At 41.0% G+C, this 25459-nt stretch overlaps 2 protein-coding genes across 6 annotated transcripts; one reads left to right on the plus strand and one right to left on the minus strand.

The window, feature by feature from the left end:
- Nucleotides 1-776: 776 nt before the first annotated feature.
- Nucleotides 777-18201, plus strand: itpkcb (inositol-trisphosphate 3-kinase Cb). 2 transcript variants are annotated; one of them, XM_085430192.1, is made up of 8 exons: nt 777-1293; nt 3709-5042; nt 13936-14035; nt 14308-14521; nt 14701-14905; nt 15416-15517; nt 16014-16085; nt 16206-18201. In XM_085430192.1, exons 2-8 carry the CDS (start codon nt 3879-3881, stop codon nt 16413-16415), a joined length of 2067 nt encoding a protein of 688 aa, XP_085286318.1. In that variant the 5' UTR covers nt 777-1293; nt 3709-3878; the 3' UTR covers nt 16416-18201. The 2 variants fall into 2 exon arrangements, with proteins under 2 accessions (XP_085286318.1, XP_085286319.1); XM_085430193.1 differs by lacking the exon at nt 777-1293 and having other exon boundaries at nt 3700-5042.
- actmap (actin maturation protease) lies at nt 17932-25413 on the minus strand. Of its 4 annotated transcripts, none has more exons than XM_085430198.1 (8): nt 25032-25413; nt 24871-24914; nt 24584-24783; nt 21430-21498; nt 21092-21216; nt 20740-20869; nt 20565-20635; nt 17932-20450 (listed from the first exon to the last, which is right to left on the minus strand). In XM_085430198.1, exons 3-8 carry the CDS (start codon nt 24760-24762, stop codon nt 20119-20121), a joined length of 906 nt encoding a protein of 301 aa, XP_085286324.1. In that variant the 5' UTR covers nt 24763-24783; nt 24871-24914; nt 25032-25413; the 3' UTR covers nt 17932-20118. The 4 variants fall into 4 exon arrangements, with proteins under 4 accessions (XP_085286324.1, XP_085286322.1, XP_085286325.1 ...); XM_085430196.1 differs by having other exon boundaries at nt 24584-24788; XM_085430199.1 differs by lacking the exon at nt 24871-24914.
- Between the last annotated feature and the right edge of the window lie 46 nt (nt 25414-25459).

Raw genomic sequence — 25459 nt, forward strand, 5'->3', positions numbered from 1 at the left:
TATATCTCCAACTTGCACATGAAAAATATCTGAACCTTTGTGTTGACTGTCATGTCTATTTTATTTGTCACCTATAGCACATTTAAACAACAGAAGTTGAACCAAAGTGCTTTATAAGCAAGCACATTTACATTCCAGGTCTTAAAGTAACCCAGTTTCAAATTACATGACAAGTTGAAAGGTGTGTTTCGTTGTGTTAACTGATTATTGTGGAAATTAAATTCACAGTCGTTAAAATCAGAATTCGTGATGATTCATCTCATAAATCATTACACACTGCTCTTCCCTTCATAAGCCACCTTTATAAGTTAAAAGTATCGGCATCAGTATTGGTATCGGCAATGATGGCCTTGTATTTATTTGGTATCATCAATACCAATTTTTTCAGTATCGCACACTGCTAGTTCACCACTAAAAAGAAAAAAAAGAGGTAATATCTCAAGATTTCAATTTACATCTGAAAACTCCAAATTTTAGTCATTAAATCGAAATTTCAGCATATTAAGTTGTCATTTTTACTTACAGATAGATAAAAAGAAATCACGGGCATTAACAAATTTCCATCCCATACTTCTAAATGTAAGAAATCCAAAATTATTTCTGGATGGTCAACTTTGGTATTTCTTGAATATCAAACACAAAAAAATGCAAATATAATTTTTTTTAAGCTACCTTGCTGTTACGATGTTTACGCTTTTGATTTATCAGACTAAAATTTTTTTTAACCTTTCTCAATTGTAAAGGTTACTAACGGTTTTTCTTTAGCGCCTAAAAAGCCAAAATTCGTGGTGCACTTGAAGGTAACTCCATTAAATGACCTGTAGGCCACCGTCGGATCATTTTGAGTAGGTTTGTGACGTTTTCTTAGACATAATAAAGATTGTTTTGGGTGACAACATTTTGTTTGGTCGCCTTTTTCTTGGGTCTTTTCTTATTTACCGTACTTGTGGTTTTTAACTGAGCTAAATCGTGCTTCTTTTTTGTTTTTTTGTGGCCGTTACGTCTTGTCGTTTGGAAGCTCGTTAGCTTGTGCCACTTCAGGTGTCTCTGGAAGTTACTAAGCCTGAAAGTTAACGACACTTGCCTCCGTTTTACCAGCGCTTCCTCTTTTACTTTAACCACATGCTGATACTTCACTTCGTGCAGCAGCGATTCGCACACACTAGCTGAACAGCTCATGATCACAGACACATCATCATTTTCACGCCCTGCCAGAAGTTTTTAAAAACCTCTGCATCCCTGTCAGCTATTTTTAACTGTATACCATCGGAGGAGCACTTCAGGATCAGTCAGGTAAGGTTAGCTCAAGTTTTTGTGTGTATGTGTGTGTGTTATTTTTTTTTTATCCGTTTGGTTGTTTTGCTTGGCTGAAAACGCGCAGATAAGACTTGTCTCTTCTTATTGTTTGATCACAGGAAACTGGTACGCGTTTTAATCTAGGGCCAAGTTAAAATCAGGATTTTAAAAAGCTCTAGTGCTGCCCAAGCTCAAATTGAAAGTGTGTGTTAAACCGCCCTTTAAACAAATGACTTACTGATAAGTCTCTTCATTTAGATTGGCTGTGTTTTCCATTTTAGCCACAAAGTGTACGCTGCTGATTGAACAAACAGATGAGTGGTTTTGATGGCAGTGCTTTACTGCCATTTATCACCCTGAGATCTATTTTAAGGGAGTGTTGTTGTTGTTTTAAATTTATTTTATTTTGTTGGGGTTGTTTTGAAATGATCAACTTCCCATAAACTATGTGTCACTGTATGAGCCCCTGCGGATGGCACAACATTCACAGTTATACAGGCCAGCGTGAGTCATTATATAGGATTAGTTATTATTTGGATTATGAATATAGTGAACTGTGTGGTTCTGTATGAGCTGTATTTTCCTTTGTTATCCTTGCTGTCTCATTTCCTGTAAGCACTCCTTTTGAGCTGTCACAGCAAATAACAATCACTTTACCTCACCGTGTTTCATTTATAATGTCGGAAAGGCTTTAAACGGCTTTCTGATAGAGGAAAAGTCATAATTTGACACTTTTTAAACACTACTGTCTTTTGTATTTACATGAGAAATGTTGCAAAACAGCAATTCCTATGAACAGATAGAGGAAGTTGAACCTGTGTTTTGACATAGCTGACTAGAACGACTGTAAATGCATTATTAAAGGGAACAACCTGTGCTTTTTCTTGTTTTCTATTATTTATATATAGTGAATGATCAAATTAAAAAATAACAAAGGAACAAAAGTTAAGTAAGTGGGGTTAGCCTACCAGCAGCCTGAAGCGTCAAACTGCTGGTACACTGTACATAAAAGATGGACATGGCCATAGTGACATCACCTGTTGTTCATGAGTTCTCATTTTGAAGCACTGAGCCTAGCGTTGTTTCCGTCACCATCTTGGTGGTTTGAAACTAACCGTGATAACAAGGCGGATCAGGCGAAGAATCCAAAGGAGGCTGCAGCCCCGTAGGCTGGTAGCTTGTACAGTTGTTTATTGGAGATAATTATTTTCAAAAAATTCAAGTTTGACTTTAACTCAAGAAGGCTTGAAACTACCAACCAATACCATCAACACATCAGAAATAACATTAATAACTGCTGTAACAAAACATTTTCCCAAGTATTGGATAAAGTGTTTATTGTATCCAACTTATCTTGAAAATAAATATAGAAAAATCAGAGGAGTCGCCCTCTGCTGGCCTTTACAAAGTATGCAGGACATGCTGCCTTCTTCCATCTTTTCTATACAGGTAGTGAGACTTTTTTTTAAATTTATTTATGAGGGGCAGCAAATCAGAAGAAATCTGAATTAAAGAGGAGGGGAAGTGGATCTATGAGTGTTTCAGATAGTAAATGACTTCACAGGCAGCACCAAGGCCCAGTATAAGATAAAAGTGGGTTATTTTGCATGCTGTATCAGAATAGACAAACGTACTCTTGTAAAGTCCATGAATAAAGATAAGTTAGAAGGGATCTTAATAGTTTAACCCTTTAACCAGTGGAAACAAGTTACGTCATAAAAGTAGACCATCTATATGGGCGAATTTGCTGTTGCAGCGATGAGCATTTAACATTTGTCTTCTTAAATAATCAAATTCTTACATATTAATTTAAAGTGATTGTTCTTTGCCTTGAAAAATGTCCAAATTATGTAATGCTGACTATTTAAACTCCTAATTTAGACATATCAATGCTTTGATATATGACCACTATTCCCTATTGGGGGAATTTTTTTTATTTTTATTTTTATTTTTTGAAAGAAACATAAGGATAGCAGTCTAAATGAAGCTTACTGGGACAAATGAATCGTCCAGACACAGGAGGGCAGTATTAGACAGACGTGACTAATGGTGAAACTGACTAAATCTCAGTGAAACTTTTACAGTTTTCCCCCACATCAGCCCCCCCTGTAATATTTAAATCTTTGTTCTTGTCATATTTTCCTGTAATTATACTCCAGTGCAGTTTCCAGTGAGCCTTTATCTGACAGTTTCTGTCCTGTCGTCTGGAAATAATATGTGACTTTTAAGGGTGATTAAGCACATACGAGTTGGCATTCTTGAATCAAGCGCTGGTTTAAATGTGCGTTTGTTTTTGTATTATCATTGTGTCATCGGGGACTCTTTAGGTAAGGTAAGGGTTTAGGGTTTTATTTGTCTATTGTCCTTGCAATTTTATTTACTAAATCACACATCATCTGCTTTTTCCCACAGATCAGTATAATCCCAGATGATTAACAGGGATTGATCAATAGCACTAACTGAAGTGTGTGATTAATGGATTACCGTTGCTTGATGGAGTCACTGGCTAAGTAGTTTCGACTGTTTTCTAAATCATACTTTGAGGGTGTGTCTGGGTCACTGCTACTATTACGGCATGCAGGATGGGCCAAACTCGCTCTGCTCTATCGCACAGCACTGCCACCCGTGGCAGAGCGAAATGGAAAGCGGGCGAGACAGCCCGTCGACTTCGTATCCGCAGACCTGGGAGCGGAGAAAAATCGAAAAGTGACCAGTTAAACAGGAATCCGATGAAAAATAAAGTGCTGTCGTATTTGGGAAGGAGAAAGCGAGACTCTAGTCAGGGGGAAGCGGATTTGGGTGGCGGAAACGCAGCTGGAGATCCAGCAACGCGCCGCGGCCACAGAGTAGGAAAGTTGCCGAGGGACGAGGTGGTGTCGGGGGTTGGGGAACAGCGAGCAGCCGCGGGTTGTTTTGACACGCCATCCGGGCTAGATGGAAATACTGAACCGACACAGCACGTCGTGAACCGTGAAGCAACCGCTGGTTCATCCGATGCACCAGGCTTGGAAAGTAAGAGCTGTGAAGTCAGCGGCGCGGGCTGCGAGGAGCCGAAACCCGTGCGAAAGAACAATGCCTCGGATCCCCAGACGAGGGCCATGGAAGATAAGCCACTGGGGGGAAGCAACCACGATCCCATTGTGTCTCAGGATCGAGTATTAACTGGAAATAGCACGCGTTCATCCAACTCACCCCCTCTGAAGACCTCTGACCCGGACACTGAGGGGATTTTGTCTAGTTTGGCCTCGGATCAACTTTTGGACTGTGGACTTTCAATTAGGGACGATCAAGCCGAGGCTACAATGACAAAAACCGACTGTAGCACCGTTTCATGCACACCCAAAGCGACCGCCAAACTGAACAGCAGCTGCCCGGTTGAAACAAAGAGCCAAACGGACTCTGATCAGACCAGCCAGAGTCCACCAGGAGGCCAAAGTTTCCCAGGAACCATACCCAAGCTCATCATAACCAGAGACCCCAGTCCGAACCGCTCACAGGTCGCATCGAACCTGCTGAGAATGGAGCCCAACACCGGCTGTCTGGAGCCTCAACCGGACGACGAGTCCCCCTGCTCGGACAGCGGCTGCGGAGGGTCTCCCGCTCTGATGCGGTCCCCCAGGAAGCTGTCCAACTCCTCTTCCATCGGCCTGTCCTCCGCCTCGTCCTTCGAGGAGTCAGAGGACGACTTCACAGGCAGCGACATCGAGTCCAGCCGGTCTCTGTGCAGTCCGGAGGATGGGACGGGGGTGAGTGTCTATTCAAGTCTTCTTCCGCAACAGACAACTTTTATAAAGTTTTCTGTTCAGTTGCTTGCAATATATTCTTCATAAATATTTTAAAAGACCTTCAGCTGGACTCTGACAAGAAACCATAAACTGGTCTTACTACCAAAGCTACCAAAAAATGAGTAATGCAAATATTGTGCAATTGACCATATATGATGGCATTACAGTATTTGAAGCTATTCTTTCCATAAACAAACATGTTGTTAGGTGTGACCACACTGGAACTCATTGTAAAATGAAAATCAATCAAAAAGAAAATGATACAAGTCGGTAACTGACTAGGTATTACATATTAAAATGTAGTACACACACCCTGCATAGGAAATGTACAGTAAACATTCCTGAGTCCTGTGTCAACCTCAACCACAAACACTTTATTTTGTCATCAAATGTAAACAGTGTGTGAGAGCAGGTGTGTCAGTCACTGCTGGTGCTATAAAGACAGTCAAGGAAAGAAATTTGTTTAATATGTGTCACGTTGATAATAAAAGGTCATTATTTGTCAGGAGGTGGAGATTTTTCAGCTGCTGTGGTGCAAATGAGGGGAAAAGGGCCCATTCATTCAGGAGAGACTTTTGATCTAATGTGTGTCATGTGTGGTAGAAGGCTTTGACTCACACTGCCCTGATAATGAAACATGACTGTAACAAATTTAAACCCAAAGGAGAGGAAAATGGTTATTATTGCCAGCCCCCACTTCTGTGTCCTTCCATCACCCATGCCACATGATCGCATGGCTTTGATGAGCTCAGCCTGAGGACCATTTAAACATTGTTTGAATGCATTTCTTAACTGCTCGTCATTCGTTTACAGTCAGCACTTTGAGCTGTGACCAGCCTTCGTTATTAGAGAGCTTAGCCTGCAGCCCCAAGAGGCTTACAGATTTTCCTCTCCTCCGTCCGGGAGAAGTAGCTTAAAGTTTAGTAGGAAGTTGTGATGATTTCCTCCGGTATCAGGAAGCTTTGATGCACTGTTGACTACCATGCATGGAATGCTTTAAAAACAGGATGTGTCTATCAGTATCTTCTTATCATCACGGTAGCTCTGTGAATGCTGAATGTCCAGGTTTTCATGCAGGGCCACATTACCAAGAAAGATTTTCAGCTGTCAGTGTTGTGATTCATACTGCGATGCCCAGGACATAATGATCTTCTGGTGGATGTGGCGGAAAACCCACCCTTTTAATTTATTTATTCATTTTCATAGATCAGGAAAGATTGAGAAATGCGTCACCCATGAAAATTGATGCACTTTGAAATTCACGGTCATACATTAGACCACCCCAGAGTCTCCTCTTTAACATATATTACTTTTGCTTTTCTCCAAATTGTTTAGTCCTTCTCAAAGAGCTGCACCAAACACAGGCCTCTTGAGACCACCGTGAGGTGGAGACAAGCTCCAGTTGATGTTTAATGATTTGATTATTCCTGTGAGTGAGGATCTAAATGTCAAAATAAAGACAGTGTGGGCAGCTTTCTTCCTTCATGCATGATTTTACAAAACAAAGTTCAGCAAAAACTTAATATAACTCGTGTCACGATGGCTTAATTAGATTAAGTATAAAAATAACATCCATATCGAGTCCACCCATCTAGTGATCTCAATCAACTGAAAGATGAACATTTTATCCACAGAAGTTTGTCTGTTACTGTCGCAGCTTTAGTTGAGATCAAACATTCTTTCGACTTGTTTCAAATGTAAAACATCACAAAAAAATGAGAAAAACCACACCTTAATCTCTTCTAAGAAGCCAGTGTGGTATCTTCAGATGTTTGTTTTTCTATGTTCTGCAGTCTTAACATGCAAGCAGTGCTATAAAACAGAAACACTTTAAATCCTCGCATTCAAAAAGGAAAAACGAAGAGTTTTTGCTTGAAAATTATAAAAAATAAAACGCCTATAATTTATAATACCCCCTCATGTTTACCGTCCCCTTTGTCAGTCATTCGTTTAGTGTAAAGTCCATAAAATACCTCTGTCATGTTCAGATACACATTTCTGCAAACATATTGATTCACATATTGCATGTTTTGAGTGAACAGGACAGCGGACAGTGTAATTTCCTGGCTATTATAACAACACGCAGGAAGTGAGCAACCTGAGTAGTTGCACTTGAGGTGTTGTAACAAACAGGATGACGCTGGCCTGTGGTTTCTGATAAGAGCTGGTTTTAATGGGCATGTTTTGTCATATGTGCAGCTGTGTGGAAAACGCTTTTGTTTGTTGTAATTAATAGAAAGAGGGAGTGTGTGTGGCCGTGCCGTCAGCTCACAAACAAACCTAACATTTTCTTCATGAGGTGACGTGAGCAGATACTTGTTCGCGCATGCACGCACACAGACACACACACACAGAGCGATGCCGTCTTGCATTCAGAGTTCATTGTGTGTCATGGAAAATTGGGCTGAAGGCTGAGCCGGTTGCTAGGCAACGTCTTTGCCATATATGGTGTTTTTTTTTTTTCTCCTTGTGTTGTTCGCTCCACCAACAGTGTCTACTCTGTCCCTGACATTTGAATGCTATAAGATATAAATTCCTGCCAACGTCTGCTGTGCACAGCAGTGCCGATATTTTTGCATGATCATGTCTTCCATGTGAGACACTCTTTCTCCCTCTACAGTTTGCCTGCACTTATATAAAAAGGCTTAATATTTTCCTCTTAACACACTGTGAAACATACAGTGGAACGGAAAACAAGAGGAAAATTAGAGTAAGCAGACAAAAGAAGGAGCGCGCACAGATGAAAAAGATGCAACGAAACTTTGAACACGTAGCCTACACTTGATGATTATTCTTATTTATGCATGCTTATTCACTCATGAGCCACAATTGCAGACTTGTTTTCCGTCCCACACATCACTCCCACAGCACTTATACACAAAATCCACGATACAGGAAAGTCCACGTTAGTTAAAAGTTAGCTTCGCTTTTATGTATTTATGTGCACAACACAGAATTACCTGATACAAGATGTATCAGGTTAAGATGTAACGCCCGCAATGAAATAAAATCCAGTGGTGCAGGAAGCACCAGATTCAGAGTATCAACGCCTTGAGTAAAAATTCTCCATTACTTCCAAGCAAATCATTTGCTTTTGGAACGTTGGCTGTTTCTTATCAACAATCTATTAAGGAAGTAAAGAGCATCATATCTCTTAACCCTATATCACACCTATAAAACTGTGCCTAGCTGGATCATTAAACATGTTGTCTCTGGAGTATTTTTTAGGTCGCTGTTCTGTTTTTGTAACTGTGCGCATGTGCTTTAGTTTTTGCAATGTGTGACATTTTTAATGTTATATGGTTATGCTCCGGATCTTATCTTTGAATACGTGCTTCTGCACTTTTGTTTTTCCTATTACTGTCTATTATTTCCATCCATCTCCCAGGGACAAGATATGAAAATGAGCCTGTATGACTTCATCTGGCACATTCACACTATGGACAATGTACACTGTACACTGCCCCGTTTTTAACAAACAAACAAAAGACAAACAAAAAAACAAGACCAACAGCTTTTGAGTAAAAGTACTCACAGCGTTTGGAGGGGGTGGGGTGGGGGATCATCATTTCCTTCATTACATAAAATTAAAAGACGTGCATACAGTTAAAGAACACAATACTGGATCACAAAAAAAATCCAAAACCTGGAAAGCAGTGAGACTTAACCTCCTGTCATAAAAGGTAGAACGCTGTCATTGATCCTTTCTAAACCAGCAAATCAAATTTTGCTCATATATGCCATAACCCCCACACATGTCCTCATGTGTATAAATAAGTAATTTTGTTATTATGACTTGATGCACAAACACAAACTTTTAGTGTGGTTTGTAAAGTACAAGCAAAAAGCCGACTTAACCAGCCAATACATTTAATGGACTCCCAAGTGAGATATTGCTCATTTTTTACTGAAGAAAGATGTTACCAAAAATGACAGTTCCATATAAGGAGTCCTTCACTCATAAATCTGCAAGTTAAATACTTAATATGCGAGCTGGAAAGTGAGCTGCTTTTCTTAGCTCAAGGTTTCACTGGAACTATATCAGATTTTATGTAAATAAGAGTTGCCAAAATAATGTTTTTATAGTTAAATGTGCTCCGCAAATAGAATCGGTCGTTAGTGGAAAATCATTAAACAACACACTGAGATGTAATGTAGGTATAAGAGGTCGAATACTTCCAAGTATTCAGGAAACGGTGATATTAAAGGGAAAAAGTAGCAAATCCAGCAAATACCAAATGTATTTTCATTTGTCAGTGATATCAGCTGATGACGTAATACCGTGTTTCTGGCACATGCAAATAAACATTTCAAATATTATCAGATAAAAGAGACATGTGAGTCTGTTTTCTGCAGATGGTTTTCAGGCGGAGGTTGAAGCCGGTGCCATCTTCTGTGCGTTCACTGGCCCACCACAGTGGAGCTTCATGAGCTCTGAAGACTTGAGTGAAGGGAAAGGGATGTGGTTTATATAAAGTAGTTTTGAGAAAAGGTCTCTAAGAGTACCTGAAAACACGGTTCGGGTTTGCATACAGTATGGTGTCACTCTTGTAGCTGACTGTCGCTTGACAGGTTTAGTTTTGTCCCCGTGCACAAACGCACAACTCCGTAGGCCACATAGTAGTCAAGACCTCATCATGCAGACAAAAGAGGAGCTGTGGGACTATATGGAAATGTTTGTTGGCTCTACCCCCACCTGCACTGAATCTGGCAGGAGATTGGCTAAGCATGAGGCTCAGGATAGGCCCAGAGGGGATTAGAGGATGAGAGAGTGAGACAGGAGAGAAACAAAGGTTTACACTGGGAGAAAGCGAAGACGGCTCGCAGAGTGGGGGATTTGCGCCTTCGGGGAGACGGGGTGAATGATTTCAGGGATGAACTGCGAGTAACAGGACTAGTTCAAACAGGCAGAAAGTGGCAAGAGCCAGAAAAGGGACAGCCTTAGGACACTTGGTGGATATGTTTGATGACGGCAACAAAGAAATTGAGAAAGCGTGAAGAAATCAAAGGGTGGAGTACTAAAATTCTGCAATGGTGCAAATTGTGAATTAGAGTGACAAAAAGGAGGTTGTAGAGACGCACGAGTGATTATTTATCGGGCGATAAAGGAGACAAACAAACACCAAAAATTGACAGCTTGACTAAAGGTGATTTACCAGAGGAAGACCGAGCAGACAGTGGACTGAGTTAAAGGACGTTATAGATGACTGTGAAGGATCTCACGCCCACAGGGAGGCACGCGTCCCTGACGTTTGATTTAAGAGACCCTGTCCTGATGGCGGGGGGCATTTTGTGTTGGTTGCGTTCTCGTGTCGTCTCCGGGGTCGTGTGTATCTGTGTCGGCACCTGCCTCCTCCTCCGCTACTGCTCCGTTTGCCAGGTAAGAAAAGGGTCCAAAAATAATTATTGAGAGAGCAGAGATACTGATTCAAATTTAACCTACCTCAGCCACTGTTATAAATGTACGCTGATGTCATGCTTCCTCAGAAACATGATATAAGGGGAGATTGTATCAAAGAGACTTGGGTATTCAAATAGAAATTAAAAAAAGATTGCTGTTGTAGCTGTTACAGCATATGAGGGCTATCTGGCTCGCGTTCAGCCACAAAGAACTGTATCTGGGTTAAGAAGCCAGTAAGCCAGTAGCAGCAGGCTCACCATGCTGTACACCAAGTGCTGCTATAACAGCTAAAAAGTAAGGTTTTGGAAAGGTGTACTAAATATTAACATTATAATTTAATAGCACCAAAAGTTGAAGTAGCTCCCACAACTTGTTTTACCCAGCTGATCATTACAGGCCTCATTATGGGCTATAATTATTGAAGATGGGTCTTTTTCTCCTGACCACAGTGGCCTTTGGTGGCGGCTGTGCACATGGCCACAAATGGTCTACATATATTTCAAGGCAAAGAGTCTGTTACATTACTCGTGTTATTTTTTGACAATTTTACAAGCAAAGATGTGTTTTAATTTTTGAGTAATTAAAAAAAAAAAAACCTTGTTAACTGGTGAGTCTTCTTTAGTGGGCACTTATTTCTTTTATATGCTGGAAAATCGCCACTAAAGGGCTACTGAAGTGGCAGTGAAACACCTTCCTCGTCTTGGATGCATACTTTACACATCTAAAGCAGAACATTCATGGCCCTTGTAACGTCTCTTAGCAGCGCCATTGTTGTCATTGTCTGCTGTGCTGGGAAGTGTTAGGGCCGGTGACATTCCTGGAATTGGATCCCATAGGTCTAGGAAATATGAAAAAGGGATGGGAGCACTACAGGGGGAAAAAAAAGAAAGTGGTAAAAGCAAGGGATCTCTGTCTGTTTCAAAGAAAAAAATTTAAAATAACCTCAAATGGGGGTTGATATGATAACTTTGTATGTTTGTGTTTTGTGTACAGTTTTCATGAGTTATATAAAAGAAAGTGGAGATGGCGAGGGTTTGACTGTGTGGGGTGAAATATGACCTCAGCATTTAAAACGTGTTTGTGTGTGTGTGGGACGGCTTCTTCGCTTTAAGCTGAAACGTCGAAAGCTCTTTATGTGCTCTTTGATGGGCTTCTGAACATTTATCAAACCACCCTTTTAAGAACGCCTTAATGTCCACAAGAATATTAGCAGCATTAGTATTTGGCAGTGCATCTGCTGTTAAGGAGGTGCATTCAGCTCCACAGAGGCAGCACATTAAGCTGTCAGCATAGGGCCATCAGAGAGCCTGACCTGGACGAGGAAAGTGAAAGAAGAGAGGCTGAAGCATCACGTTTCTCCCCGCTCAGGCCTTCTGTCACTGAACTGGTCTTCAGATGGAAACAGATGCTGGTAATGACTAAATATTAGTGAGGAGAAGAAGTAAAAGATTTGATAAGTAAACAGATTCTGTTTGGGCCACAGGTGAATGCTATTTCTGGACTTGTGCATTCAGAAAACTAATATTTATCTGTGATCAGTAATCACAGCACGTCGTTACAGCTGGCAGGAAATCTAGTCAAATATTCAACTGTAAACTAAAAATGTTTAAATAAAGGTCGAGCATGTTTTGGGAATTTTAAGAGTCTTTCTAGAGTCTCTGGTGACAGTTTTCTTGCCTGAGTGGAAAGTTGAAATGTCGCTGGCTTTTGTTGTGGGTTCATTTGGATATTTTCCCTTTGAGTTTGAATATAACCGTTCTTTTTGCAAATAAAGAGAAGAGGAGTTTTGCTGAATAGGCTGAGATATTTGTATTTATTTGAAGTCTAATCAGAGATTTCGGTTAAGGTAAAGATCAGCTCAAACACATCCTGAGAGACTGTATGGGGTGTCAACAGGCAGTGGAAATAAGCAGGCTAGTAAGAGAGAAAAGAGAAAATAGATAATAGAAGTGTTTCATCACTGTGATCCTGCACATCTATTAGTGTTTGTCACCTTCATTTGCCAAATGAAGGTGTGGTTTGCTCAGTTAAGTGAGCAAGAGGAATTTTTGTCATGTTGAAAATTCAGTCGTTTACGTCACATGTGGTGAAGTGCTGTTCTTCACCCAGACGAGGCTGAGGTTAGAGTAAGGTGAATCTGTGGGTGTCGTTTAAGATTAAGTCCACAGCCGTCTCTCGTTGACTCTCTTCACCTTCGGCCTCTTGCTAAAAATCCTGGTAGTGACCTGCTCTCTGTTTTAAGCAGAATTTCTTTTTATTGTAGGCTTCGTGCCATCTCATGTTAAGATTAAACCTGTTATCCATCCTGGGATCTGAGGTTGAGAAACTGATGATAAAAGATTTAAATGCACACTCATTCTAGTTCTTAGAATGGTTACAAACTTACATGTTTGATTCAAGTTATCGCACTAATATACCAGAATAAATAATCCACAATTAAAGTAAAACCCTTTGGAAAGTTTCATCCCGATACGTAAAACTGCTCCTTCTCCTTCAACTAAAAAGTGTTTTTAAGGCTTTCAAACTGTTGCGAACAGTTTAAACTTGAAGCATTTTTTCCCCCTTCTTCTTCTTCATTTGAGGTAAACGCATACGCAGTGTTTCCAGTGTGTTTATGTTCCTGGATTAAGACTGTTTTACTGTGACAGTTTCCAAGAGCAGCGGGGGGAAGGAATGCAGAGCAAAGGGAAGAGCAATCTCTCTCTCACACGCATACAGAGAGAAATAATTTAGTTGTAAAAAGATAACTTTTATGGTTATGGCCTCTTGCATTTTATTACTCGCAGAAACCGGTTTTGTTGCCCAGTGCTAATTTTCTTTCTGCTCCTTTAACCTAATTGTCTCTGTGCTTTAAACCGGTTTGGTGCATAGAAGCATTTTAGGACTTAATCAGCTGAAATGTAAAAAACACACACACACACACACACACACACACACACACACACCCAGAACTGGCTGTCCGTTTGTTGTGATTTCCCACACACATGTTCTAATCAATCAGTATCAGGCGCCTCTCTAACTGCTTGCGTCAAAGCGGCTGTTGCACACTGTCCTTGTTCTACTGTTTCCCAACACATATTACTGTAACCCACACACAGGCCCACAAGCTCGCAAACACGGAGGTTCTGTTTTACGACACCACAGCGGAGGCTTTGGTAAATGTTTTATGAATGGGCTTTGTCGTGTATGCGGCACACCTGGCCTTGGCTGCAGGGGAGGGTCTGTCCAATGTCTACTGATATGTTTGTGTGGGTATGAGGACAGTACAGGTTGGGTTTTCCTTTTAATGAGTAATCAGTCTTTTGGCCTGCACTCAGCTCAGTACTGTTTGTCCAGGAAAGAAAGCTCCTTTTCTGATTAGTCAGAGCTTCAGATTTATTATGTGTGTGACCGCCCATGCTTTTTTAAAAAACAAGGCGATGAAACCCTCTATTGTTTTTTTTCATCTTTCAGAGTAAGTCCTGGCACAAGCTGAAGACCATGGTTCACTGGTCCCCCTTTGTCGTGTCCTTCAAGAAGCGTTACCCATGGGTGCAGCTTGCTGGCCATGCAGGTATGTGTAAATGCAGGATATTTGTACACCTGCATATCAGATGCATTTATATGGAGGTTCCTTCTAAGAAAAGAACAAAAGATTTATGCTACTGTCGTATCTACTGAAAGGCTGGCAAGCATAAAGTTTAAGGGCAACAGTGCCGGCTCTATCCTGCTCACTTGTACGCCTTTTTTCAGATCTGCAGACAAACAAAAATGCACAGACATGTTGTAGTTTCTGATCTTTCTGTCTCATGCGTCATTAATTTTCTTTCCCTATCTTTCTCCAAGGTAACTTCCAGGCTGGGGAGTACGGGCGTTTGTTGAAGCGATACTGTGAGTGTGAGCAGCAGTGCCTGCAGAAGCTAATGACGGACTCTCTGCGCCCCTACGTGCCCGGATATTACGGCATAGTACAAAAAGACGACCATGACTACAACCTGATGGATGACCTGCTGGCTGACTTTGACTCGCCTTCCATCATGGACTGCAAAATGGGCAGCAGGTAAGACTTGGCACGTGACAAAGAGAGTGTATTTGTGTAAAAAGCATTTTTCCAAAAACAGCTTGTGCCTTAGGAAGGCAAAATGATTCTTGAGAGTTTACCTTCACGCACATTTACTCTTGAATCGTGTATGTAGAATGAAGGCTGTGCAAACATTTAAATCTAACCCAAACTCTCAGGACTTACTTGGAGGAGGAGCTGACAAAAGCCAGGGAGCGTCCACGTTTGAGGAAGGACATGTACGACAAAATGATTGCCGTGGACCCCGGGGCTCCAACAGAGGAGGAACGGGCCAAGCAGGGTGTCCTCAAACCGCGGTACATGCAGTGGAGGGAGACACTTAGCTCCACCGCCACCCTGGGCTTCCGGATCGAAGGCATTAAGGTATGAGGTCATGCTGAACACACAAACACATCTAGCCTGAAGACCTCAGCTTCAAGAGAATAAACAGCTGTGCTTGTTGCTGCAAAGACGTAAACCAATCAGCGGGAGTAAACACTTATCAGTTTGTTCACAAGACAGACCACGTGCACTGGGGTGAAATGGAAAATGTGGTTGGTTAACATGCAGTCATTAGGGGGACTGTTTGTTCTTTCGAAAATAAATCCGAGGCTGGTTATCAGTTTGTGCCAATAGTGAATTTGCATGCTACTCAGAGACTAAAGAAAAAATGTGATGACACGCAGTGTATTAAAGGCTCGCTGCAGCTGTATTTTCCAGTTGAACGAGTTCTGTGACTGTGGAATTTATTTAGAGCCATTTGTTTCCACCTCGAACCTCAACAAAACACAACTGTTAAAACCTTCTGTTGTCCAGATAGTAGCGTGAATCGGCATGTATAAGCTGAAGTGAGTCATTATGACATTTTTGATGGTTTCCTTTTTTTCTATATAGAGAGCTGATGGAACCTGCAACACCAACTTTAAGAAGACAAAACACAGAGAGCAAGTGATGCAGGCCTTGGAGGACTTTGTCGATGGCAACACTCAGATTCTGGTATGTTGTTCAATTGTTATGTTTTGTAAATGCAAAAAAGCAAAAAGCAGGAATCAGCAGCTGCTTAGTTTAACTCGGCCGGTGAGAAGAGGAAACGGCTATCGTGGCTTTGTCAGCTCCTCTGTAGGTCACTAATAGGTTGTTCTGTTATTTAGAGGAGTCTCTCACTGACTCGCATCAGACACACAGACAACAAGCTGTTACTTTGTTCTTAGATTTGTACAAATAAGACAACCAGATGTGGCATGTTCATTAGTAAATCTTAGAGATGCTGCTTTATGCTCCACCGCTTCTCGGGTCTGCACTGTGCTCACTCTATACAGGACTTACATCCTTGTTTCACGCGGTAGCACCTGCATCAAACAAGGATGTAAGGTTTTACACTTACCTTTAAATAAGAAAGAAGAACAAAAAGTGTTTTGTTTGGGTTTTTTGGCTCCAATTTGCAAATTCCCACAGTCTCAGTTTCTGTGTCCTTTTTTTCTGTTTTCCTCAGAAACTCTACCTGCAGCGGTTGGAGGAACTACGCTCAGCCCTGGAGCAGTCACAGTTCTTCAGGACACACGAGGTGAGACGGACTCCGTTCTGACTTCTTCTAACAGACCTGTTGTCTGTGTTGCTGATTTGTTACAATCCCATCAGCGCTGCATACTTAAACTCACTGGTCTTGCTGGTTTATCGATTGCAGGTTGTGGGCAGCTCTCTTCTGTTTGTGCACGACGCCTCAGAAAAAGCGAAAGTCTGGATGATCGACTTTGGAAAAACGGTCCCCTTGCAGACACCTCAAACTCTCGACCACAGGACTCCCTGGGTGGAGGGCAACAGGGAGGACGGCTACCTGTGGGGACTGGACAACCTCATAGACATCTTCAGCACCATGCTCCCGGAGACTCCTTGAGCGAGACACAGGACTGCAGTAAGAGACTGATGGGATGTTGAAGAAGATTATACAAACTAAGAGTGACAGAGGAATGGCTAACAGAGGGCCACCACTTCAGTTACTCCTTTCAGGGCTCACACCAAGTGACTTTATCAACTTGTACCAGTGTGAGAAGGGCGGGCGAAGTGGAATATGCCAAAAGGTTAACGTTATGCATTATGTGGAATAAGGGGGCGGATGACACGAGCTGTTAAATTTAAAGCACAATTGTAACTTTGTTTTGTTTTACTTGGGCTGTGGTTTATTTTCTGAGAGTACAGGCCTCTGCACTCATGGACCTTTAGCAGTCACTTTTTATTGCAGAGACTCATCTCGCTCCTCCTCACAGCTCCCTCTGTTGGCGAGAGGTGGCCAGAGCAGCCACCTCCTCAGCCGTGATCTTGACCAACAGGAGCGTGTTTTTGTTTTTGTTGTTTGTTTGTTTTTTTTAAACGAGCCTCTGAGGAGTGTTGGATTTTTGTTTTTTTTGTTTTTATCATGGACCACTTTTGATGACTAAGTATACAGCAACACTAAAAGCAGTGGTCAGACCACGTGTTAACTAACTCAGCATGTAAATACAGTTTAATTTAACTTTGTTTTGTTTTTTCCTGCCTTGGTATAGCCTTCTTACTGTGTTTGTATGATTTCTGTGCCTGGCTTTTTAAAAAAAGAAACTGAGCTATCTGATCATTCCACTTGCAGTGGACTCGTGCTATTTTACTTCCAAAAGAGTTCACCCAAGTATGAATCGATTTACATTGAAATCCCACAGTTTTAACTTTTCTTGGAAACAGAAAGTTTTTTTCTTAATTGGACTTTTGTATGAAAATGCAGTGATTTTTAGTAAGAAGCTCGACAGCCTTGTTTGTCTGAAGTTTGTTGCACTATGGATTCTCACAAAGCCATTGAACAAAACATGTCTGTGCGTCTCCAGCAGAGGTTTAAGTATTGGGTTTACTGTTCAACGTAAATATTTCTGCCTGTTATCTCGATTCGCTGATCAGTGTTGCTTTAGTCTGTGAAACTGGAATTACCCGATTAATCTGATCAGTTCGTGTGGGCTCTGACTTACACACAAACTCAAAACCCAAAAAAAATAAAAATAAAATCTGTGTATGAGCGATGACGGGTGTCTGAGTAAAACAGAGGTTAAAGGACACCGCTGTAAACATAATTAAGCTAGGATAGACAGGAGGAATGTGGGTATTTACATTTTTGTATGCAACATTGAAAGTTTACAAAGAAGCGACACTGTTATACGTGCAGGCCGTGCTTGTGAGCATGTGCATCAGATCCCGACGGGAATGTGACGCATTGGTGAACGTCAAGTGTCCAGTCTTCCTTTGACAGTGTCAGGCAGCACTGTTTAGGTGGGTGGGGGTGTGGGCGTGTGGTTAACTCGGCACGAACATTTCCCACACAAGTGCTGTGAACGCGTGACTTAACAAGATTGGAATTCGAATTCAGGAGTTTAGATTTTTCATCTCCGAAGGGTAAACATGGCAGGAGAGACGGATAGTATAGTGTTTACAAAGTGTTAAAAACCTTTGCCCAGAAAGTCTCTATATTTGTAAAATGTCAAACTATCAGGTTTTCAAAGAGGGTGCTGCTTTGTAAGCAAGAAAACTGGATTCGTGACCACATTTTGTATTTCAAAGGCAGCGCTTTTCACAGAAAGAACAGACGGACTGATTGAAACTGTTTATAAACCTCTGCTTTGTCCAGACGGTCGTGGATTACAATAAAATGAAAGTGGAGAGTTTTCAGAGTTTTGGGGGATTTTTATTGTAATTTTTTTTTCAGTTCTTTGTGCAAACACACACACACCAAATCATATACTTTTGTAAAAGAGCGCTGAATCAAGATGATCTAACATTTAATTATAAATTTAACACTACTGTAAGAATATGTCCTGTTCAGTCAGCTGTGACCTTTTATCACAAGTTTCTAAATAAAACCAGATGAATCATTTTGTGTTGAACTGTCCCTGAAAACTGAGATGGTGGAAACTTTGTGTAAAAACTAGATGACAATTTATTTTTGGTTGATAAGAAAATTAGCAGTCCACAAGTACAGAGACAAGAAAACCACCTTAATGAAGATCAGAATCAAAATACTTTTATAATCCCAAAGGAAATTATGTAGATGTGACAGAAGCTTCTTTTTTTTTTTTAATTTTTATAAGTAAATTAGGAATCAAAGTGCTAGTTTATCATTTTGGCTGTAGAAATTTCACATTTAGATGAACTTGCATGATTTAGAGGTCATACTATGCCTCAGCGCTGAGGAATGGCTTGCGATTTCCATCATCTGTCAAACATGCTGGAGGCGCTGTTATAGTATGGGCGTATCGATGGTGTGACTGCTGACAGAAGCAGCAGGACGACTTCTGAAGTGTGCATGACTTCTGCTCAAATTCAGCCAAACGCTGCAAAACTGGTGCTTCATAAACAACCTACAAGCTTCTTAAGGGGGACAAACTGTAAGCTTATAAATGGGTTAGTCACAATTATTTAACTAAGCCGGATTTTTACTTGGTAACGGGCCTGCAGGGAGGAAATAAAGCATTTCATAACATCCAGCCAGGCTTCATGCAGTCGCCAACTGCAAATGAGGTTCATCGGAGCAGATTTTATAATTATCTTAGTTTATCTGATTGTCTTTGAGCCCATGGAAACTGATGGGCTGTTCACATTCATTTGTCTACTCACACATTTTAAGAGTGCATGATCAAAATGACTTCCGCGTCTTTCTTTTTTTTTTTGTACAACAATAGTTCAAAATTAGAGAGAAAACCATGATTTCACACACCAGTTACACAAAATTCTGACGGCATTGCAAAATCAACAAGTCTTCTGATCTTGTCACACGTTAATGGCCAGTGTGAGTTACGGGTTGAAGCCAGCATGTATCCTGTAGTGTCTGTAGGATTTGAGTTGAAGGAAACTGAACATTTATGGCTCTTATAGATGTTTCACCTCCTAACTGAAAGGCTTTTTCAGTTCTAAAGGCTAATGAGGAGTCTCGGGTATTCAGTATGTCTTCAGTGTGGTTTTTACCGTGGAGGCGGTCTTTAACTCACCCTGTAATCACGCGTCACTGCTACATGAGTCAAGATATAAATTCTTTGAACTGCCTTCAATTGAAGCGGTTAAAACTACCGTGATGTGGATGATTGAGGACCTGCACAACTAGAAGTATGTTTTCAGCGCCTGACAAAAACACTGCAACAACCAGCACAGGCTTTTATCGCCTGACATATTTTCTATGCTCTCTGCTCCATAAAAGCATTCATTTGAATGACAGAAAAGTAAACCTGTTTGATTTAGCAGTGTTTAAACAAGCTCAACAGCAGCCAGAAAAGCAACATTTGAAACCCTATTTCTCCACTCCTGTTTAAAGTGGGGGGGTTTTCACCTCACTCACTGTTATCACTGTCAGGAGGAATTTCCCCCGACATGCCCATCCTGCTCCTTCCAATATTTTCTGTCAAAATGTTTTTAAAGCCGCCTATACTGTGCAAATAAATGTGATAATAAGCGGCAGCATGAGACATATATATCGACTACACATTTTACAAAAACAGTGACCAGAGCATGGCTGAACATGTGGGTGTGGCTTCTCCCTGATAACCCTTACTTTAAAGCCCTTTTAATTAAATAAATAATGTGTGTCTGCTTCACTGTGTGGATCTTGTGTGGAGCATCACCGCCTTTCCAGCCAGACCGGCCTCCACCCCTCCTTTGGGAACCACATACTTGGTGCCATCACTGGCTCTCTGAGGGTCCATCATCCTCAGCTGCCCATTGCTCTGAGCTACAGTGTCCAAACTCCACAGCTGGTAGCGCAAGCTTTTACCTTGCTTAGCGAGGATGTAAACATCTCTGAGCGCCGTGCTGCCGGCGGGACAAGATGAGCTGCTGTCGGCGGCGAGGTAGAGCCACGGCAGAGAGGGATCAGGCTGAACATGCTCTTTACTCACACTCCCCTGGTCCACACCGAGGAGAACGCCTGGAATGAATAAACTCTGTTACTGTGTGGTCTGATTAGTCAAACTAGGCTCACTTTAAGGGAAATCCTACATAATAAACCCTGCCTTAGGTTGGGTTAGCTATTCATTCTTACCTGAAGCAACTGCCCAGTGCGCTCTGTGGCCACTACGCTGGCACGGCTCGTGGTTGTAATCCTCGTCATAGCTGTAAAAACTGTCAAGGAGTTTTGCTTTTCTCTTTAATCACAAATCCAAATCTACTGCTTTTCCTTCACAGCAACCCTTTCCCCATGGTTTGGTCCAGGATACGGGATGAGAACAGGCTGTCTCCCCCACAGGTGTGAGATGATGGCTGCAGCATTATTACCACTCAGACCCCCCGAAAGGAGCTTGGCCTTGCAGCCACACACCTCTTCTGCCAGCAGGGCCATATTGTCAGCTGACAAAATAAAAAGCTTAATGAGAACATAAAGAAATCAAAATTCACCAGCTTGAAACTGAATGTTTACTTGCTTGTGAAACATTAAATTAAATATCGGCTGCAAAATGTGTCATAAAGTTCCAAATGTTTAATCACAGCCTCCACCTGTTTCTTTTGCGTTTTTTTTTTTGCTCCCAAATACAAACAGACCTGAAGAGTTCACACATTTTTATTTTATACCCGAGAACATTTCACCCTGAGCCGTGTATCCCCTGCTCAGAGCTGTCTGAACCACCATCTCCATGTCGACACTCAGCCGCGGCTGCCGTAGGTAAGCAGCCATCCACAAAGCCACCAGACCACACCTACAAAGTTACCAGAAATAACACACTGAACAAATATGTCACCCACTCACGTAAAAGAAGTCAGGTAAACCAAATAACTAAAAACAATAAAATACTACAGAAGTTTAAAATTGTTGTGGAAACTGGCGTGCTATGCAACATACTTCTTAACCAAAAATAGATTGAGTTGTTGAGTGACAGGTATTACAGTGACACTTCACTTTAGTGACTTACTGTGGACCATCTTGAATGAGTGATGGCACGTAGGTGTTCGCCAGAATCCACTGCAGGTCCTTCCTGAAACTGAAGAACAAACAAATGGCACTGCATAACATGAAGGCATGGAGCTTGTTAACCGTTTATCTGCTGCACTTACACAAATGAAAAAGTTTTTTTCTCAGCCATGAATCAATTCTAAGCATTAGTTCCATATGTTGTGTCATATTATCTGCATCAAAACTGTAGCAGTTTACGGCATGTGAGTGTTTCCTATCCCCAACTGTTTCTAATCCCTGCTTTCTGATTCTTTTATAGTCACGTGTTAATCAACTGGCTGATAACTGTATTGGCTGCTAAGGTTTCAGGATACTTTGAGGAGTCAAATGCCAGCATTATAAAAAGCTTCTTTCACAGGACTATCATGTACAGTACTGTGCAAACGTCTTGAGCCACCCTTCATTTCATCCCGTTTTGCTATAAAATTTGAAATAGGTTGTCTTTGGATGATGACTGCTTTTCATTCAATTCAATGGAATTCAGTTTTATTTATACAGCACCAGATCACAACAACCGTCGCCTCAAGGTGCTTTATATTGTAAGGTAGACCCTACAATAATACATAAAGAGTAAAACTCAACAACCATACGACCCCCTATGAGCAGGCACTTTGGCAACAGTGGGAAGGAAAAACTCCCTTTTTAACAGGAAGAAGCCTTGAGCAGAACCAGGCTCAGGAAAGAGCCGCCATCTGCCGTGACCGGTTGGGATGAGGGGGGAGGGGAGGAAGACGGGACAAAAGACATGCCACGGAAGAGAGCCAGAGATAATTAATAAGTAATGATTCAACTCAGAGAGGTCTATTAACACATAGTGAGAGAGAAAGGTGACTAAAGAAGCACTCAGTGCATCATGGGAATCCCCCAGCAGCCTACACCTATTGCAGCACATAGTTAGTGCTGGATCAGGGTCACCTTTATTCCACTGACACTGTGTTTGGAATCATTGTCATGCTGAAAATGAATTTGTTGCCAGTTAGATGCTTTCCAGATGGTACTGATGGTGGATCAAAATGTGATGGTATTTTTCTGCATTTATAATTCCATCTCGTGTAATTCGGCATACCTCAGCCTTTTCTCCCTGTTTTCCTTCCTTAAGAACAGCTTCTTGAAAGACACACTTTCAGTGAGACCATTTCTGATGAGGCTTCAGTGAACAGTAGATGGATAAACTGAAAGGCCAGATCCATCTGATTCTGCTTCCAGTCTTTAATGGATTTCTTCTTATTTTACAAGGACATTTCTTCCAGATATTTTTCATCTGCTGAAGTTTTTTAGGCCTTTCACTTCTTTTGTCTTCTATTTTGCAATTTTCTCAAATATTTAAGAACACACTACACACCAAGCAAAAATACCATTTTATGTCTGCCAAATTGTATTATCTGACACTTTTTCATAGATTCAACTAAAGAAATGGGAACAAATTATGTTTTTATATAATAGGCTGCTAGTAACAAAGTGCCCAAAGATACAATTTAAAATAAGTACTTTTCCAAGTTGTCTGTAATGTGACTCACACTGACAACGGTTTGAGTTAGGTTCCCTTTTTTATGCTATGATTCATAGGTCAATATTAAGTTGCACAAAAAAGATTATTCCTCTGAATAAACGTCAAATGGGAGGACTGGACTGAGAATGAGTGGAAAAAGCAGCCAATGCCCAAAGAAAAACTTTTCAAAGACCTTCAGAAAGTCTGAAGAACTATTGTTAAAGACCAATTTAAAAAAAATGACAAGAAGGTCTCACTCTTGGCTCAGGACTTTTGCCCCAATCTTGACATTCAGTTTTATTGACTCCATGTCAGAGATATATTCAGGCAACTCTCTGTTCTTGGGGTTAAGCTACAATGCAATAATATCACAATATAATAGGATAATGCAACTTTGTAGCAAAGTTGTAGTAGTACTCAATACAAAACAACATAACCATCAGAGAAACACACTCTTTGTATACAGTCCATTGTGGTGTCTGTGCGTGTACTATTTTTAAACTTTTTAATTAAATAACAAATCTCTCACTTTACTACTGTCTTTCATCCTTCCTGTGAGATTCATTTTCATCACTGCAAGCTAGTTAAGGTCTCTCTTTACTTTAATTCATAATTACAGCCATTTAGGTATATTACAGTTATTTGTTATATTTTGTAACTTTGTAGCATTATTTCATTTAGTTTAGCTAGTTACTGTTCTTAACGTCTTGGAGCAGCTGTGATCACATAATTACCTGTGTGATTAATAAAGTATCCTGATTCTGATTGTGGGACACTTATCGACTCATAAGTTCATCCGTTCAGACATCTGACCAGGATGCCTCCAGGACAATACAGGAGAGGTATTTTGGGCCGGCCCAGGACACACTGAAGAGATTATATCTCTGAGATTTTCCCGAGCAAACCCACTATCCCCTCAGGAGAGATGGAGGAAGATGAGAAGGAGGTCTGCTGCCCCCACCACCCACATAAGTGGCAGAAAATAGATGCATATATTGCTCTGTCAATACTTTATCTCACTGCTCACTGGTTCTGGATTATATAACTGTACATTCTGAGATGTGTCCTGGTCCGTGGGTTTTGTTATGTTTTAGGTTTTCTGGACTTTAGATTTCTTTTCACTGTTATTCCTTAAGATTTTTATTTTTAAGCTTTTTACTTGAATTCTGGTTTATATTGGTTATTAATAGGTAACTCTTTGTTTAGCCTAGCCTCCCCACGTGTCTTCTTGTATCTTGTAGTTAAGTTGTTGTCTCTGTGTTAGGTGTCCCTCTGTTACATTACTCACTTGGTGAATCCTTGCCTCTTATGTTTGGTTTTTAGTTCCTGTGTCTTTGATTAGTTTAAGCGCATGGTTGTGTTGTTTGTCCCTAAAAACATCATCAAAGATAAGTTACACAGTCATGGCTGATTATGCTGCGCATGGATTTTTAATCAATAACCTGTATGGCTGTGCTGGCAGATGAAACATTTGAACTGCACAATGGATCCGCTTGATCAACTTGAGCATGACTGTGTGTGACAAATGTCTGCCAAGCATGTGAGCACTTAAAAATGTGCAGATTTATGTGCAGATTTATCAATTTTCCACACAAAGCGAAAACATTCATGATAAAAACCTGACCTGGTCTCCCTCTGACTGATCAGCAAGCAAGCCTCTGTGTGATCTCCCTCTACAGCACGTCTACTGCTGGCTATAGTCTGATACAGCTTCTTCTTTGGTGCTGACGTTTGAGGTGGTGTACATGGAGCAGGTGGAGGAGGTGGAGGCGGTGGAGGTGGCAGGGAGCATTCCATTGACATCTTCTTCTATCCTGAGGAATTCTGGACTAATAAAGTAGAAATTAGTTAGAAAACGGGGGCAAGCTGCAGCAAGCCAGTATAAACTGTAATTATAGAACCTGCAACTACCTGCCCAACTTCGACTTCTTCTTATAATAAGCTAATAACTAAACCTGTCAACATACAGGACCAAATGACGAACGTTATTCGATGTTGGAGACTATTTTAGTGCAAACTGGTGTGCAGAAATCATATACAAGTACTTGGTTTATGGTCTTTTGTACACTTACCCCACACCCACTTATCTAACTAGCAAAGCCAGCTAACGACACCCGGCTTGTCCCCATATTTGGCAGTACTACTCTCGCGCTGCGTCTTCTTCTTCTTCTTCTTCTTCTTTGTGTAGTCACTCCTCAGGAACATAGAAACATACCGCCCTCCAGTGCATCTAAATTATCTCAGTACCAACTGCAAAATTAATACATATGACTCTAACTGCTAGTTAAATATGAAGCTAAAGATAAATTATAAGAATTTAAAAAAGCGCTAAAATAACCCGGACTAAAATATGTGCCACACCATAATCTGAACTCTGAGAAGAATTGTATCAGAATGTCTGCCCCTATGTTATATTTTTAGCCAAAACTGTGACACAAAATGTTATGTTGCCACAATGATTGGAAACAGCTACAACAGGAAAAAAAAATAATAATAAAAT

This window comes from Copadichromis virginalis, linkage group LG14 (assembly GCF_057382275.1).
Source record: "Copadichromis virginalis isolate Kocher_CV1m ecotype Utaka linkage group LG14, C_Virginalis_male_GT1.1, whole genome shotgun sequence".
Classification (NCBI taxonomy): domain Eukaryota; kingdom Metazoa; phylum Chordata; class Actinopteri; order Cichliformes; family Cichlidae; genus Copadichromis; species Copadichromis virginalis.